Genomic DNA, 18613 nt, shown 5'->3' on the forward strand with positions numbered 1-18613 from the left:
ACTCTAGGACCCAAATTGTTTTAGTGAAAAGTGCTAAAGACTCAAATTTTTCTTTAGCAATTTGCAATTTTGCTTAGCAAGAAATGCTAAAAGAACAATTTTCTTTTTAGCAAAGTAATTTTTTTAGCAAGATATGTTATACTTCTAAATGTTTCTTGCACTGACATAATATTGAAAAATGAATTGTTATTGTAGTTTGTTGGTGTTTCAATAGTGTTTGCAAGCTTGTTTCCTGCCTTTGTCTTTCCATGTTCTTGATTTATGTTCATAGCATGCTTATTTATTCTTGAATCCTCTTATTTTGATCATTTCATCAACTGTATATATGTAATGAAATTGTGTGTTTAATTTAACCCGCTTAATCTGATTTACGGAGTCCATATTTTTCATTATAATTATATCTAACATCTGGTGTGATGTGCTTTGCATTCTTTGCTATCTATGCACCTATGTGTGTGTGTATAATTGAGATCCATGTGTGTGTGTTTAGGGGGAGGGGGGTGTCTTTATGGGTAGGATGAAGGGAGCTCAGGGAGCTAAAATCAATGGTTGTTTCTTATAAATTAATCTCATAATCCAAATATAATGATATTCACCATTAATTTCTCAAGTGAAACACTTGCAGTCAAAACTTTGAACCATGTGTGGCAAAACGCTCTGAAAACAAGGTACACTTGGTCGATATATCCTGGTTCATCTGTGAGTTCTTCCAAAGTTCTGTCAGGGTTGATATGTAGAAAATATGTCTTTAGAATGGTTATATCGTGTTTTTATCCCTAACTGAGAAAGCTAACAGAATATTTTAATATGTTATCTCACTTTTTAGATAAGTTTTTGTCATACGTAAAGTCGGATAATTTATTTTAAACAAACCTCACTATAATCTTGTTCACTAATGAGCGAGAATTGCCGACATTATCAGCGCAACTCGGAAATTGATCATTTTATATGTAAGGTCCGATGCTATTGGAAGACGTAATTTGCGGTCAACCAATAAGAAGCTTCGAAACTCGGGGGCGTTGGTTATAAATCAAAACATCGAAGATGGACACGAAAGGTAGGGCCTGACTTTCATTTTTCAGAATGGGGGGGAATTCCCCCCCTCAGTGACTCAAATGGGGGGGATTTACACAGTTTGGGGGGGATTTATACAGTTTGTGGGGAACGCTACTTGTGGGCTTAAATAGCTTAGGTCTTACCTTCTGCCACTACTCAGATTGAAGATCTCTACAGTATGTAACCTTTTGTCACCAATTGAGGTATCCTTTTTAGTACACTTTTCATTTTGATATCTCCAAATTTGGATAGCATTGTCAGACAAAGGCCAGGTGGATAAATGCAAGTATTATTCCCACCAGCCGTCTAAGATATGGACTGTTCAGTTTCGGGTGGAGGGTAGAAAACCACCACAAAATGAAAGAGATCCTTTACAGCATGACATTGCTGACTGACTGTTATGCCATCAAACACCAATAGCCTTTTTCTAGCAGTGCGAGTAAGGCCCTGTTTACATTATTTCGAATCAGCGGATCATCAGATTAACGTTTTTAAAACGATTCACGTGCACACAGCAACGCCAATACACGATTCGCGTGCACACAGCAACGCCAATACACGGATACGCTAATCACATGACTAATTAGACGGCACGTCACATGATCCCAGTGCATATTGGGCATGCGCAAGTCACTCACCACTTGCAAGTGGAAGGATGGCATGCGAACACCTTCTCCAGCAGATAAACACACCTGGCTGTGATGTTCATGTTCTTACTGAGTTTAAGCGCCTGAAGGAGGTTGAAATGTGTAAATAAACCTCAGTGCGGCTCAGCGCTTCCTCCTGCGCTCCAAATCACTCCGCCCTGAACAGCGAATGCCCTCTGGAGGGTGCGCACTCCGGCCCTGCGCAGCTCACAGAGCGCGCGAGTGAAGCGCACAAGCAGTGATTCGGGACTGAGCCGCTGTGTGTGTGATCCCAACGCCAGCGAATCAGGAAGGTGGATGTCACAGTGACGTTGTCCAATGACGATGTCAGCTAGAGCTCAGCACAGCGTATCCGCGTATCTTCAATGTTTACACAGCAACGGTTCAAATATGAACTGGGTTGAATACGTCGGCCCTGGCGGATTCCCGTTTCCCGGTGTTTTAATGTGAACGGACAGTGCATCCGCGAAGAAAACGAGACAGATACGGTCTAATGTAAACTTGGCCTAAGGCTCTAGGAAGAGTTTGGAAGGTTGTGTGCCTTTTAGTTAAGCTAATTTTACAACCTCCTTAGTGTTGCTTTACACAGCTGCTTCTTCCTCATCTTCATGCACTATTCTTTAAGTGTCACTGCTTCGTTTAATTATAAACAAAAAGAAAAAAAAACAGTCTGTTCTTAATAGCACTCAATGAATTTATTGACACAACAAGTCTAACTTAAAATCTAACTTAAACCAGTCTGCTGACTTTTCAGGATTCTCTTAACTATGTTTGTGTTATTTGTCTCTTCTTTTAGTGGCCATCTCTTTAATCAGTGACCTTTGCTTTTTCCTTTTATAACATTTTTATATCATCTTTTATCAACTTTATCATTTTTCTATTCTCATGTCTGATCTGATCATCCCTGTCCTCTGTTTAATGTCTACAATTAAAATAAGAAAACACTATCAAACTGGGGGCGGCACGGTGGTGTAGTGGTTAGCGCTGTCGCCTCACAGCAAGAAGGTCCTGGGTTCGAGCCCCGGGGCCGGCAAGGGCCTTTCTGTGTGGAGTTTGCATGTTCTCCCCGTGTCTGCGTGGGTTTCCTCCGGGTGCTCCGGTTTCCCCCACAGTCCAAAGACATGCAGGTTAGGTTAACTGGTGACTCTAAATTGACTGTAGGTGTGAATGTGAGTGTGAATGGTTGTCTGTGTCTATGTGTCAGCCCTGTGATGACCTGGCGACTTGTCCAGGGTGTACCCCGCCTTTCGCCCGTAGTCAGCTGGGATAGGCACCAGCTTGCCTGCGACCCTGTAGAAGGATAAAGCGGCTAGAGATAATGAGATGAGATGAGATGACTATCAAACTGTTCTTAACACTGAATGAATTTACAAACTTTGTTTCAGTCCACATATAGAACGTTAACATGACAACAGTCTTTGTTGACTCTTCAGGATTCTCTTATACCATATAGCCCTGTCTCCTGTGTCATATGCCATCTTTAAAAAAAATCAAATTGTTCTCAACACTGAACAATTCATCTTTGCTGAGTGCAGGATTCTTGTAGTCTTTCCTACTCTTTCTCCTAGTGGTCATCCCTTTTGTCAGCATCAGTGTCCTTTGCTTTTCCTTGTAAATACTTTTTTCTTATAGCCATGCTCTGATCTAATCCCCTTTGCAACGTCGACATTAATGTTAGCTGTCTCGTCCTGTGTATAGAGTGCTCCGAGATGATGCTAAAAATAGTAACCATGCAGTCAGCACGGCCATCTTGGAAGTCACTTGCTCCAGAGCGCGCATAGAGTACACATCATAGAGTAAACATTCACCGATTCGTTTCTGCGTTAGAGGGCTTAGAAGCTTTGATTTTTTAAAGAATTTAGACATCTGAAGTGATGGAGCACTACTGTGAAAGTTTGGATAAGCAGGCACGGGAGCGTTATGCTGAGAAGGTACGTTTCATTGGGAATGTAGATCCATACACTGTTAGTGAGAAGGAATGGAAAGCTGACCCCAGCTTGTTGCCGCATAATTATCAATTATTTTAGTCAGTGAATAAAATGTAGGCCTAGTATATAACTTGTACTAACAGCATGTGTACATAAACATTACTAGGCCTAGATCTTAAATGCCATTTGATGCAACAATGCACTGCAGTAGACATAAGCTACCTAATGTGACAAATATATCCATTAATCATTGCTGAAAGTACATAGAAAAGATAATAGTTTGTATCACATTTATTTTAGTAACTATGAAATTCAAGACAATTTAACCTACCTGTCACAAAGTGATCAGAACAAATCTGGATACAGTCTAGTCCTAAATTTGATCGGTTAATGGCAGCCAGCCACTGTCGTCTCCTCTGCTTGCTTTTCTCCTGTGCTGCAATTCCCGGGTTTGTCACGACTTTAGGGAGTCTGTGGAAGCTTTTGCCACCCTTTTCCCCCCGGCTACTACAGCCAACAATGACACACATATTCGGCATTTTGCTTCGCTGAGCAACAACAATGCACTGACACAGCGACATTTGACTTCCAATATGGCCGCCGCCGGGTTCGTGCTGATCTCGAAGCACTCTAGTCTCAGCAGTATTCTCAACGGTATCACTCACACTGCTATTACCACCATCGGATTCAGTTTTCCTCTTAGCAGGGGAAACTTCTGCCACTGCACTTGTACGTTTTAGCCAGCGGTCCATGTGTTTTACAGCGAAAGTCCGAGAGAGGAAGAGTGCGCGCGCTGTGTGTGTGTGTGTGAACTGTCTGTGTCTGCCGTGTTTTTTTTCTGAGTAGGCTACGGGGGGAGAGGGGGGTCAGTCAGTAAAAGGAGGGTTAAATTCAAGTAACCTTGAGAACAGAAGGTAGTCGCGCATTCACACTGATCCATTATTAGATTGACGTTGTCAGGCAATGCAGTAATGTGTGCGGGAATCTCTCGCATTAGAATCGTTAAAGGTGCGGGAATTTAAAAAAATATGCACGATACCCGCAATCTCGCGCCCAAATTCAGGCCCTGAAAGGTACTGTTTATCTTGAGAAATCGCAATTGTTTGATGGATTTTGCTTAAACTTTAAATGACTTTCGCATAAAATGCGAATACAGATGATTTTCTTTTCGCAAATTGGAATAAAACTTCGCAATTTGCAGATGTGCGAGCAGCTAGCGTGAGCCCAGGGGTTAACAACACACCCAACACAGCTAGCGAGAAATGTGGATATGCGCTAGCTTTGTATTGCTATTCCCCTCAGTATGCTTACTCTGTCTGCTGCCCGAACTGTGAAAATTATAGGCTACAATCTTTTCATCAATTTCTTCAGTAGATGCCGTTTTAGACATTTTATTACCTTAATGTAATAATATGCTATCCGTTACCTCATAGCATATCTAGCCTAGCTACACATAGCCTAGCTGCTGGTACGGCTGATAACTGATAAGTAGCTGATATTCTGAACAGATTGGTGATCCTTACCTTAAAAAAGTCTGTGACTTTAGGCAATGATTCTATCATTACCTGCATCTCTCTCTTTTTTTTCCTTTTATGCGCCCCGCTAACATGTGAACGCTTCATCTTTCAAAGCCTCTAAATTTGTGTCTCTGCAGTCTTTGGCGCGCTTTCGTGCGTGACGTTACATTTTGTTACATTCTGGTACAGTTGTGGGTGTTCATTTCGCGAACCACATCCACCATGTCTCTTACAGCAGGCTACTGTGCGCTCATTTATTTCTAACCTTATTTCTATCCGTACATTAATGTAGGCCCACGATTCCGACAGTTTATTATTTTATTAATATTACAAGGCCCCTTTACGAGGCCCCTGATTGGCTGTGGCCCAGGGGCTTGAGCCCCCTGAAGCCCCCCCCCCCCCCTTAAAGCGCCAGTGTATACATGCATGCTTCATCATCTTATCTGAAAAAACTAGATGTTGTTTATCATTCTGCTTTGAGGTTTGTAACTGGTGCTGCAGCAAGAACTCATCACTGTGATTTGTATGGTATGGTGCGGTGGACTTCATTACATCTTAGAAGGAAATTTCACAGCCTTGTATTCATTGCAAAGGCTTTAATGGGTAAACTTCCTCAGTACATTTGTAATTTATTGTCACACCGCACTAATACTTACAGTACACGCTCATCAGTAAAACTCCTCCTTCAATCTCCAATAACACGGACAGAGCTTGGCAAATCTGCCTTTTCCTCACACGCTCCAATTGAATGGAACTCACTACAAAATATTTTTGTGTAACCTGTTGGTCTGTGTTTATTTTATTTCCACTCTTTTACAGTATAATATCTATATGTGTATTGCATGTCTACTGTATGTGTTTATGGTCTATGTGTTTGTGTTTTATCGTCTCATCTCATCTCATTATCTCTAGCCGCTTTATCCTTCTACAGGGTCGCAGGCAAGCTGGAGCCTATCCCAGCTGACTACGGGCGAAAGGCGGGGTACACCCTGGACAAGTCGCCAGGTCATCACAGGGCTGACACATAGACACAGACAACCATTCACACTCACATTCACACCTACGGTCAATTTAGAGTCACCAGTTAACCTAACCTGCATGTCTTTGGACTGTGGGGGAAACCGGAGCACCCGGAGGAAACCCACGTGGACACGGGGAGAACATGCAAACTCCACACAGAAAGGCCCTCGCCGGCCATGGGGCTCGAACCCGGACCTTCTTGCTGTGAGGCGACAGTGCTAACCACTACACCACCGTGCCGCCATGTTATGACATATGAATAAAATATATTTGCACTTTGTGTGTATTTATGTGTATTATTTCAATTAGAAACATAATGTTAATTAAAAAATACAAGTAAAGTTTTTATATAACTGGAGGCCTCTCTTCTATTGCCATGAGAAGACCTCATTGAGTGGTTTGAGCTTGAACCACACAATAACCCACAGGTTATTTGTCAGTCACATGGTGACATACTGTTTAAACATGCTATGTGGTACAGTAAAATGTGTTTTAAGATATATCCCATCTGTTAGTCACTACAATGCTCATTCATGCTCACATTTTTTTTCCATAGATGCAGAGTTACATGCAATGGTTTTCACAAATTACTTCATTAAATGGAAATACTTGCTGTTGTAATTTCTTCCCTTAAAATAACAGACCTATGACTCTTTTATGTACAATGTTTAGTGATCGATGCGATTTATGTTGTTATTAGGTTGATTACTAATTCTTACAGCTATTAATGCCATGACTAGACTCTTCTGAGCATGAAGTCAAAATTCAGGTCTTCTTTATGGTGTAAGGAAAAACTCAACTATAGATGTGTTATCGTATAATTATCTCAGGCAAGATGACTCATTTGTAAGAAATACTGCCCTCTTGAGGGAACCCAAACCAGCAAAAGTTGCAAACAAGAAACATTTCATGTCACTTCAGCAAAAAAAAAAAGAAAAAGAAAGGAAAGGAAAAAGAAATTTGTTGGTCCAAACCTCATGCCAGTATGCCTTGTTTATTACTTCTTTAATGACGGGGGGAAATTCTAGTTTTTTATTTACCTAGAAAAAAATTAATAGTCTGCATCAGAAGGTTTTCTCAGTGCCATCCTGAGTCTGATGCTGTGTAGCATTTTCTTACTATAAACGAGAGACTGAAAGGTAAAAAGAGTGTTTGTGAATTTCATCTGTTAGTCTGGTCATTATGAAAGAAGGGAAAGGCCACACTGTCCATTTCATTTCCACACTGACTGCCTGCCCTCTGGCACATTTTTTTTTTTTATACATCCCAGGGTTTGCAAGTGAAAAGGTTCCATGCATGTTTTATTATGCTATCAGATCAGGGTTAAACAGCTTTCAAATTCAGTCCAGACTTTTTACAGCCAGAGAGAGAGAGAGAGAGAGAGAGAGAGATTTTAAGCTGCTATATGTAGATGGTGGCTAGTTAATAGGGGCGATTTGGGCGACGCACTCCCAAACAGGGAGGGAGATTTTTTTTTTATCTACTCCTACTACCACGGCAACAGTAATGTCATTGTCCAATCAGGCTAAGGTCGCGCCTGGTGTAGCCACGCCCTTTTGGGGCGATTTCTGTCAGGTTCAGATTTGCCCCCAAAATCTCCCATTGACCGTAATGGTACGTACGTTTTTTTTGAAAATCATGCTCCCAATGCATTTTCTATTAGGTTTTATGTGCTCGCACAAGCAGCGTGCTTACGTCATACGCCTGTTGCGCCGCGCAAGTGTTGCCAGATTGGGTGTTTTTAAGTGCATTTTAGCGGGTTTTGAACATAATTTTGGGCTGGAAAACGCAACTTGCGCGGGAAATGTGTGAACATTCTATGAAGAAGATGGCGGCGAGTGTTGAGTGCAACAATACGATAGCGTCTCTGAAAGAAGTTCCCTTTAGTCGTCGTACCAATGAGGAGAAAACGGCAATCAAACAGCTAGGACCTCCTAGACCGAATTTAAACATCAAGCAAGTGTCTACGAAGGGGGAGAAGACCTACTCAAGAGGTTTTAACAAGAACTGGTACCACCGGAAAACTTGGCTAGCTGGCTGTGATGTAGTCAGTGCTCTTTTTTGCTACCCTTGTGTTCTCTTCCACCCTGGAAGTAGCACAGCAGACGATACAGTGATATCTGATATTTGAATTTACTAGGCAAAAGTTGTTTTTTTTTTGTGTGTGTGTGTGTGTGTGTGTGTTACCAATGGAAGTTGTTTTACCAATGGCAGTTTAACATTGCCATGTTTTTGTTTTACCAATGGCAGTTTAACATTGCCATGCTTGGAATATTTCAGTAGCCTCAAGTTCTCTCTGACTTGGTGTAAATTAAGCATATTTTCAGTTTTTATATATTGTACAGTATGTGTTCATTGGAGCCAGCAGCACCTTACCTTTTTTCCAACTTGTTAAGCCAAGTTGCACTGACTACAAAACCCTGTGTAACCTTGTGTGTATATAGCTAAATAACCAAAGCCTTTTGTGTTCATTGACATGCTTGTAATACTTTAAATTTCCTTTTAAGGCATGGCTTTCTGGGGGAATTCTTGGGGAAAAAAACTGCAGAATTTATTTAGAATTATTATTTGTTGTTAAAATGGTGCAATTCCATATAAAAAAACCCATATAATTAAGCTGCACGTTTGTTTGATGGTTATGCTTTTCTTCATCTTTTTCAAAACTTAAATAAACACTTGTTTTGGATTTATATCCTGCCACTTTAATTGCATTCTTTAGAATGAAGAAATTAGAATATGTTTATAATTAAGAATTTGTGTCTACTTATTATTATACTGGAAAAATATGAGAAAAAATGAGTAATGTAATATTAATTGATTGTGATGCCAAATGTTTTGCTTTGAAGGCTTCACAATGAATCTTCCTTAGTTTTAGCCTGGCAAGCCAGACTAAATGTGAATATTTGCCACTCGTAGGCAAAAATATTTTTGGCCGCTAGGCGGGTGGGTCTAGTTTACTAGGCTACCTTATGCCGCTTTTCCACTACAAACGCGGCTGAGTCGGGCTGAGCCGTGCCGTGCTGAGTCGGGCTGAGCGGGGCTGTTGGAGTTGCATTTCGACTACAACCGCGCTGAACCGTGCTGGCTGGAAGTGGGTGGACACATTGGGTGGAGTTAGCGAAAGTGGGTGGACGTCACGTGATGTCGTTAAGCAGCGCAAACAGTGACATCAGTGAGCTTTTAAGCGGTAGTCTCACGACCCGAATAGTAAACAATAAACATGGAGGACTTAGTGTTGCTGGTCTTGGTGCTGTGGCTTGTTGTCACCGACAACGCGGACAGATACTGGCAAGAGCGTATAGATGAGGCGAGGCGCATAAGGCTTCAGAAATTCTCGTAATTCGTAATTCTTCTCCTTCCGGGTTTATGGTGTTTACAGATCCCAGCGCGCTCGCGGGGCGTGTGTGGGCATGTGAGGACACTCCTCCTCACCAATCAGTGCACAGGGGAGTGTCTGCTCACGCCCCCAGCCTCACTCGGCTCGCTTTGGCTCGCTTCAGCCCCACTCCAAAACGGTGCGAGTTTTAGGGGCTAAGCAGGGCTGAAGCGAGCTGAGTCGTGCTGGTTTTTGGTAGTCGAAACGCGAGCCGTGTCGGGCTGAAGTGAGCTGAAGCGAGCTGAAGTGAGCTGAAAAAGGGTAGTGGAAAAGGGCCATTAGTTTGCCACCTTTAACTTGTTCAGTGTTGCCACCTAGTGGAGAGAAGAGATATTGTCTATATTGATATCTGAATTTACCAGGCAAAAACAAGTTCGGCCAATTGATTTGCTACCTAGGTCAATTTACTTCAGTCTTGTGGACATTTATGGTCCGTGCAGACATAACGGGGGGAAAATTGCCCCCCCTGAAAAAAAAATTCAGGAGCCGCCACTGATTCACACCTACGGTCAATTTAGAGTCACCAGTTAACCTAACCTGCATGTCTTTGGACTGTTTATTTTATTTTATTTTTATTTCTCCTTTATTTTACCAGGAATGTCCCTTTGAGATACATTATCTCTTCTTCCAGGGAGTCCTGGCCAAGGTGGCAGCAGTTAAGATAATAAAAAATTACAACATATAGACGATAAAACAGGGGCGGCACGGTGGTGTAGTGGTTAGTGCTGTCACCTCACAGCAAGAAGGTCCTGGGTTCGAGCCCCGGGGCCGGCGAGGGCCTTTCTGTGTGGAGTTTGCATGTTCTCCCCGTGTCCGCGTGGGTTTCCTCCGGGTGCTCCGGTTTCCCCCACAGTCCAAAGACATGCAGGTTAGGTTAACTGGTGACTCTAAATTGACCATAGGTGTGAGTGTGAATGGTTGTCTGTGTCTATGTGTCAGCCCTGTGATGACCTGGCGACTTGTCCAGGGTGTACCCCGCCTTTCGCCCGTAGTCAGCTGGGATAGGCTCCAGCTTGCCTGCGACCCTGTAGAAGGATAAAGCGCCTAGAGATAATGAGATGAGATTGATGCTACTTTTATGTAATGTCTACAAATACTACATTCTAAAGCTGAAAAGAGGTAAAGCTTAAATAAAGACACAGCAAATCAGCTGCTTCCATTCAGATTCATATAGTTTTTAATAATTAATAAAACATAAAAGCTACAAACAGATACTACAATACCAGTTATATCTCAGAAGTGTATAGTGATATTATTTATCATGATATCGATATTATCATATCTCCCAGCCCTAAAACTTAGTCATTATAGACACTGATATCTGAAACACTTGCATTACATTCAGATGAGTGTAGAGTAAAAATAATTACTGAAGCAAAGGTAGCCTAGTGTTAAGATAAAAAAAAAAACAACTCATGATAAAAGTACTGTTATGTAAACAAACAAACCAACAAACAAACAGCTAAACAATAATTAACTAGAAGGGCATTTGGTAGAGTGCATACCTCCGCCAGGCAACATATTATCAACATCAAAATCTAACCACTTGAACCTAGGATAACACTAAAGCTATACACCAAATTTCATCAAAATCTGTTTACTACTTTTTGAGTTACATTAGGAACAGCCCCACAAAATCCTGGATCCACATGCATACAGTGGTGCTTCAAAGTTTGTGAACCCTTTAGAATTTTCTATATTTCTGCATAAATATGGCCAAAAACATCATCAGATTTTCACACAAGTCCTAAAGTAGATAAAGAGAACCCAGTTAAACAAATGAGACAAAAATATTACACTTGATCATTTATTTATTGAGGAAAATGATCCAATATTACATATCTGTGAGTGGCAAAAGTATGTGAACCTTTGCTTTCAGTATCTGGTGTGACCCCCTTGTGCAGCAATAACTGCAACTAAACGTTTCCGGTAACTGTTGATCAGTCCTGCACACCGGCTTGGAGGAATTTTAGCCCATTCCTCTGAACAAAACAGCTTCAACTCTGGGATGTTGGTGGGTTTCCTCACATAAACTGCTCGCTTCAGTTCCTTCCACAACATTTTGATTGGATTGAGGTCAGGACTTTGACTTGGCCATTCCAAAACATTAACTTTATTCTTCTTTAACCATTCTTTGGTAGAACGACTTGTGTGCTTAGGGTCGTTGTCTTGCTGCATGACCCACCTTCTCTTGAGATTCAGTTCATGGACAGATATCCTGACATTTTCCTTTAGAATTCGCTGGTATAATTCAGAATTCATTGTTCCATCAATGATGGCAAGCCATCCTGGCCCAGATGCAGCAAAACAGGCCCTAACCATGATACTACCACCACCATGTTTCACAGATGGAATAAGGTTCTTATGCTGGAATGTAGTGTTTTCCTTTCTCCAAACATAACGCTTCTCATTTAAACCAAAAAGTTCTATTTTGGTCTCATCTGTCCACAAAACATTTTTCCAATAGCCTTCTGGCTTGTCCACATGATCTTTAATAAACTGCAGATGAGCAGCAATGTTCTTTTTGGAGAGCAGTGGCTTTCTCCTTGCAACCCTGCCATGCACACCATTGTTGTTCAGTGTTCTCCTGATGGTGGACTCATGAACATTAACATTAGCTAATGCGAGAGAGGCCTTCAGTTGCTTAGAAGTTACCCTGGGGTCCTTTGTGACCACGCCGACTATTACATGTCTTGCTCTTGGAGTGATCTTTGTTGATCGACCACTCCTGGGGAGGGTAACAATGGTCTTGAATTTCCTCCATTTGTACACAATCTGTCTGACTGTGGATTGGTGGAGTCCAAGCTCTTTAGAGATGGTTTTGTAACCTTTTCCTGCCTGACGAGCATCAACAATGCTTTTTCTGAGGTCCTCAGAAATCTCCTTTGTTTGTGCCATGATACACTTCCACAAACATGTGTTGTGAAGATCAGACTTTGATAGATCCCTGTTCTTTAAATAAAACAGGGTGCCCACTCACACCTGATTGTCATCTCATTGATTGAAAACACCTGACTCTAATTTCACCTTCAAATTAACTGCTAATCCTAGAGGTTCACATACTTTTGCCTCTCACAGATATGTAATATTGGATCATTCTCCTCCATAAAAAAATGACCAAATATAATATTTTTGTCTCATTTGTTTAACTGGGTTCTCTTTATCTACTTTTAAGACTTGTGTGAAAATCTGATGATGTTTTAGTTCATATTTATGCAGAAATATAGAAGATTCTAAAGGGTTCACAAACTTTCAAGCACCACTGTATCCAGATTTGCATCAAAATCTACTCAGTTGTTTCACGGTCCTTTCCTCAAAATGTCACCAAAATCCGTTCACTACTTTTTGAGTTGCGTTGGGAACAAACAAACAAATAAACAAATGGAGGTGAAAACATAACCTTCTCCAACAAAGTTAGTGGAGTTAAAAATAGGTATCCAATTACGAAGGCTAAGCAAATGGGCATGGCATTGAATCATGAATATGTGATCAGCAGAGGCAATCAAGTAAACAACAAACAAAGAAACGGGAAGAATAAGAATTAGAAGAAGAAGAATTAGAAGAAGAAGAACATACCAAGTTAACAGTGATTGGTTTCCAAAAATTCTGAGTATGTTTATTTTGAATCCCTAACAGAAGCAATGTTTTGCTTTGATTTTTAACAGAGAATTTAGCATTGTCAAAATAATTTAAACCTTCTGAGAACCTTGCGGTATAACCAAATGTACCTCAGCAACAGTGCATTTGTGTCATTACACATTTAGTCCAGTAAAAGTAAACCATCATTAAATACATGTCCTAGTATTATTTAAAAAAATGCTAAAATAAATGTTAGGGTGTGATAAATATAGCGCGTTGCTACCTTCCTCTGCTTGCATTTTACAACACGAAGAGACGATTGAGAAAGAAACCTAAATAAACTAACATTAGCTAACAGTTAAGGGTGGCATGGTGGTGTAGTGGTTAGCACTGTCGCCTCACAGCAAGAAGGTCCTGGGTTTGAGCCCAGCAGCTGACGAGGGCCTTTCTGTGTGGAGTTTGCATGTTCTGCGTGTGTTTGCTCCAGCTTCCCCCAAAGACATGCAGGTTAGGCTAATTGGTGGCTCTAAATCGACTGTAAAAAAAAAAAAGTTACACCAACTTAAAAATTCAAGGCAACTTACTGCACAGGATTTTTGAGTTTATGTGACAACTAAGATTTTTAAGTTTTGAAGAAAGTTGTGCCAACTTATACTTTTGGTCTTCATATTCACACAAATTAAATGAAATCTTTTCAGCTTTAAATGATAAGAATTCAACTTTAAGGCCACTAATCTTTCATCCAAGTAAAAACAGTATACTGAATTGTTTGCACATTTCGTTTGTCAAATTAGCTTCAGGCTTAAAATAAGTGAATGTATGACTTAACAAAAAAGCTCTGCCACTACAGTTTTATAGCAGTTTTGCTACCATCATGTTAAAATAAACATGCTATTTGAACTGGATGGTTGTTTGTTTTATTGTGGGATAAAAAGAAAATTGAACTCAAATTTTGAAGTTTTTACTTTGGATGAAAGATTAGTGGCCTTAAAGGAACAGTCCACCGTACTTCCATAATGAAATATGTTCTTCTCTGAATTGAGACGAGCTGATCCGTACCTCTCCGAGCTTTGTGCGACCTCCCAGTCAGTCAGACGCGCTGTTACTCCTGTTAGCAATGTAGCTAGGCTCAGCATGGCCAATGGTATTTTTTGGGGCTGTAGTTAGATGCGACCAAACTCTTCCACGTTTTTCCTGTTTACATAGGTTTATATGACCAGTGACATGAAACAAAGTTCAGTTACACAAATTGAAACGTGGCGATTTTCTATGCTATGGAAAGTCCGCACTATAATGACAGGCGTACTAACACCTTCTGCGCGCTTCGGCAGCGCATTAATACCTTCACTCCTGAACATACAATAAAATACAAAGCTCGGAGAGGTACGGATCAGCTCGTCTCAATTCAGAGAAGAACATATTTCATTATGGAAGTATGGTGGACTGTTCCTTTAAAGTTGAATTCTTATCATGTAAAACTGAAAAAAGTAAGTTTGTGTGAATATGAAGACCAAAAGTATAAGTTGGCACAACTTTCTTCAAAACTTAAAAATCTTAGTTGTCACATAAACTCAAAAATCCTGTGCAGTAAGTTGCCTTGAATTTTTAAGTTGGCGTAACTTTTTTTTTTACAGTGTAGGGCCAAGTTTACATTAGACCGTATCTGTCTCGTTTTCTTCGCGGATGCACTGTCCGTTTACATTAAAATGCCGGGAAACGGGAATCCGCCAGCGTCCACGTATTCAATCCAGATCGTGTCTGGTCCGGTGCTGTGTAAACATTGAGATACGCGGATACGCTGTGCTGAGCTCTAGCTGGCGTCGTCATTGGACAACGTCACTGTGACATCCACCTTCCTGATTCGCTGGCGTTGGTCATGTGACGCGACTGCTGAAAAACGGCGCGGACTTCCGCCTTGTATCACCTTTCATTAAAGAGTATAAAAGTATGAAAATACTGCAAATACTGATGCAAATACTGCCCATTGTGTAGTTATGATTGTCTTTAGGCTTGCCATCCTTCCACTTGCAAGTGGTAAGTGATATGCGCTGGGATCACACACACAGCGGCTCAGTCCCGAAAACACTGCTTGTGCACTTCACTCGCGTGCTCTGTGAGCTGCGCAGGGCCGGAGTGCGCACCCTCCAGAGGGCACTCGCTGTTCAGGGCGGAGTGATTTGGAGCGCAGGATGCCTGCGGAGCCGAGCGTATCCGTGTATTGGCGTTGCTGTGTGCACGCGAATCGTGTATTGGTGTTGCTGTGTGCACACTAATCGTTTTAAAAACGTTAATCTGATGATCCGCTGATACGGTCTAATGTAAACCCAGCCTAGGTGTGAATGTGAGTGTGAATAGTTGTCTGTGTCTATGTGTCAGGCCTGCAATAACCTGTCCAGGGTGTACCCCGCCTCTCACCCGTAGTCAGCTGGGACTGGCTTCAGCTTGCCTGCGACCCTGTAGGACAGGGATGGATGGATAACAGTTCACTTCAGAGCATCATTCAGTAGGTAAGTACATCCAGGTAACATTAGGGGGCGCACGTAGAGTGTTTTTTTGTCATTTAAAACTAATGTAATTAGTGAGCCACTAGAGGGCGCGCTTGTGAGCACGGAAAAGTCTGTCTGTGACGTCACGCGCAGGTTGTGATTCCAGAGCTCGTGCACTCCTGCTCGGCGCCGTCTGTTTTCTCGCGCACGCCAGACGAGCAGCACGGACGCGTTCAGCTGCACCGAGGAAATGAGCACTGTTTGGAAACGGATAGTCAGCTGGATCTCAGCACTTCTCTAGATTAACATGCGAGTCATTCTTTCATTCATCCTTCAGGAGATATCAGCTGAAACAGGTAAGGAGTTTTGAACAGGTTTGATTAATAAACCGCCGCTGACTGCAGGCTGTGGATTTCCCACTGCACTGCATTGCTCTTGCGTGGGCACTATGGGATGTGCTAAAGAGCGAAAGATTTACCAGGGAAAATAAATAGTCCAGCATATTACTTTCATGACGTTTACAAACTTCTTCTAGAACTTATCAGTCTGTTCTTAAAGGTGATGAAATCCGACCTGCGTTCGGAAAAATGTTTCTGTATATAAAATATTCTAGTTTTGTTGGGTTCTGCACAGAACTTCTAATCTCCCAGAGGGACAACAGATAAACCCTTTAAGCCTTCTACATATCTAACCCTTTTTTCTAACAAGCTATTGGAAAAAGAAACAGACATTTCTAAGATTCCCATGGTCTGTTAACAATTTACATTTTCAGTCTACTCAGTGGGTTGTGTGGATTAATCCCACACTTTTTATATTTCATAGACAGCTGTAGATTATGATTATATCTCTATAAGACATCAATTTTTCCTGGGCAATCTTGAAAGGATTAGGCACAGTAGACCAATTTTAGCCTGATAATTGTCGCCTCACGGCAAGAAGGTTCCGGGTTCGAACCCAGCGGCCGGCGAGGGCCTTTCTGTGTGGAGTTTGCATGTTCTCCCCGTGTCTGTGTGGGTTTCCTCCGGGTGCTCCGGTTTCCCCCCACAGTCCAAAGACACGCAGTTAGGTTGACGTGGGGCGGCCTTGGGCTGAAGTGTCCTTGAGCAAGGTACCTGACCCCTGACTGCTCCCCGGGCGCTCTGGTGTGCATGTGTTCACTGCTTCAGATGGGTTAAATGGAGAGGATGAATTTCACTGTGCTTGAAGTGTGCATGTGGGAAATAAAGGTTTCTTCTTCTTCTTTCTATATTCTGTTCTTTTCCTCCTCAAGTCTATGCAAATATAGTTGAATTATACACTGTCACCAAAGTGGTTTTGTGTCTCTGTACAGACAACACTACAAAATACAACTGCAGCCAGTATTTTACTGTAAACTGCTGAAATACTGGGAGCAAAGTTTCTGTGTATAAATTGTACATTTTTATCCTGATGGCATTCTTAAGCTAGATAATGTTGATTAAATGTGTAACCCCCTTTTTACTAAGAAGATGATTACACGCATGTATTAGGTGTCCCTGATTGTAACCAGTTGTTGTGTTTGCTTTGATTAGGTCCTACAGTGTGTTTCTGGATTCATTGCCCTTCTGTCTGCCTCCAGGACCTTTGAAGTAGGTGCAAATGCCAAACACTTAAAGCTTAATAGTCAAGTCTGCTGCATCTCACAGGATAGTGAGAAAATCCGATTGCAATGGGAAACCAGCTGACAGAGATTGCTCCCAACACACCGTTTTTGCCTAACTTTCACTCCCTCCACGTGGTAGTCATTGGGCTGGACTCGGCAGGCAAAACTTCCCTCCTTTACCGACTTAAATTGAAAGAGTTTGTCAAAACTATTCCAACCAAGGGCTTCAACATGGAGAAGATCAAAATGCCAGTGGGCAATGGACGAGCCATTACTTTACAGGTGTGGGATGTGGGTGGTCAGGACAAACTGCGACCACTGTGGAAGTCGTACACACGCCGCACTGATGGCATGGTTTTCGTTGTGGACTCCGCTGAAGCAGAGCGTATGGAGGAGGCCAAGGTGGAGCTTCATAAAATCACACGCACATCAGAGAACCAGGGTGTGCCTGTGCTTGTACTAGCCAACAAACAGGATCTTCCAGTTGCCCTACCTGTTAGTGAGGTGGAGAAGGTTTTGGCTGTACATGAACTAAGTGCCAACACCTTTCACTATGTGCAAGGCTGTAGTGCTGTGGATGGCCAAGGCCTTCAGCTGGGCCTCGAGAAACTGTATGAGATGATCCTAAAAAGAAAAAAGGTGGTGAGGCAGAGTAAGAAAAAGAGATAAGCGGTTTAAGGACCCCCTTTAAGGCACAGTTATCTTCCTTGTGAACCTCTGCAGCAGTTTCTGCATTATTGCAGGATTTTGCTGGGAACAAAGAAATCCTTCCAGATGGTCTTGGAGTCAGAATGGCTTTGACCTTTATCTATCACACAATATTGAGCTGCTTTCCGTAGTATTTCCTGTGCAGCTGCTGTTTGTCTAAAGACTGCTATAGATTGAAAAGGATAATGCCAACAGGATTTAAGCCCATACTTAAGTAAGGATAGTGACTGAATTCAAGACCATAGCTTGACAAACCTTTGATTTGTTTTTAGAGCCAGTTTACAAAACCTCTCTATTTCAGTTCTGATATAAAAATGCATTATTAATATTATTTGTATTAAGCTAGTTGTGCAATTAATGTTTGACACAGAGTTTATTCACACTTCTCATTAAGTTTTAGTTCATAAACCTGATTGTTTTTGCATTCTGTAAATTTTTTTTAATGCTGAGGAATAAATAAATTATGGATGACTTTGACACAGGATATGCACAGAAGAAATATTTATTTTACAAGGCTTTAATTATTTATTGAGTCATGCAGAAATTGCTGTATGAAACACTTTAGGAAAACCACTTTTGGTTTGTGGCGCTTTTTTTTTTTTTTGACTGGGCTTCTGGCTCGAAGGTAAGCAAATGAAATCTGATATTTCTCTTTATATACAGTACATATTTCTT

The 18613-nt window shown here is 41.5% G+C and overlaps 1 protein-coding gene across 1 annotated transcript; it reads left to right on the forward strand.

Annotated features, from left to right (window-relative positions):
* The first annotated feature begins 15809 nt into the window (after positions 1 to 15809).
* Positions 15810 to 18387, forward strand: arl4d (ADP-ribosylation factor-like 4D). The gene is made up of 2 exons (XM_060938982.1): positions 15810 to 15965; positions 17160 to 18387. Exon 2 carries the CDS (start codon positions 17297 to 17299, stop codon positions 17897 to 17899), a length of 603 nt encoding a protein of 200 aa, XP_060794965.1. The 5' UTR covers positions 15810 to 15965; positions 17160 to 17296; the 3' UTR covers positions 17900 to 18387.
* Positions 18388 to 18613: the final 226 nt, after the last annotated feature.

The sequence above is a fragment of the Neoarius graeffei genome, chromosome 14 (genome assembly GCF_027579695.1).
Source record: "Neoarius graeffei isolate fNeoGra1 chromosome 14, fNeoGra1.pri, whole genome shotgun sequence".
Classification (NCBI taxonomy): Eukaryota; Metazoa; Chordata; class Actinopteri; order Siluriformes; family Ariidae; genus Neoarius; species Neoarius graeffei.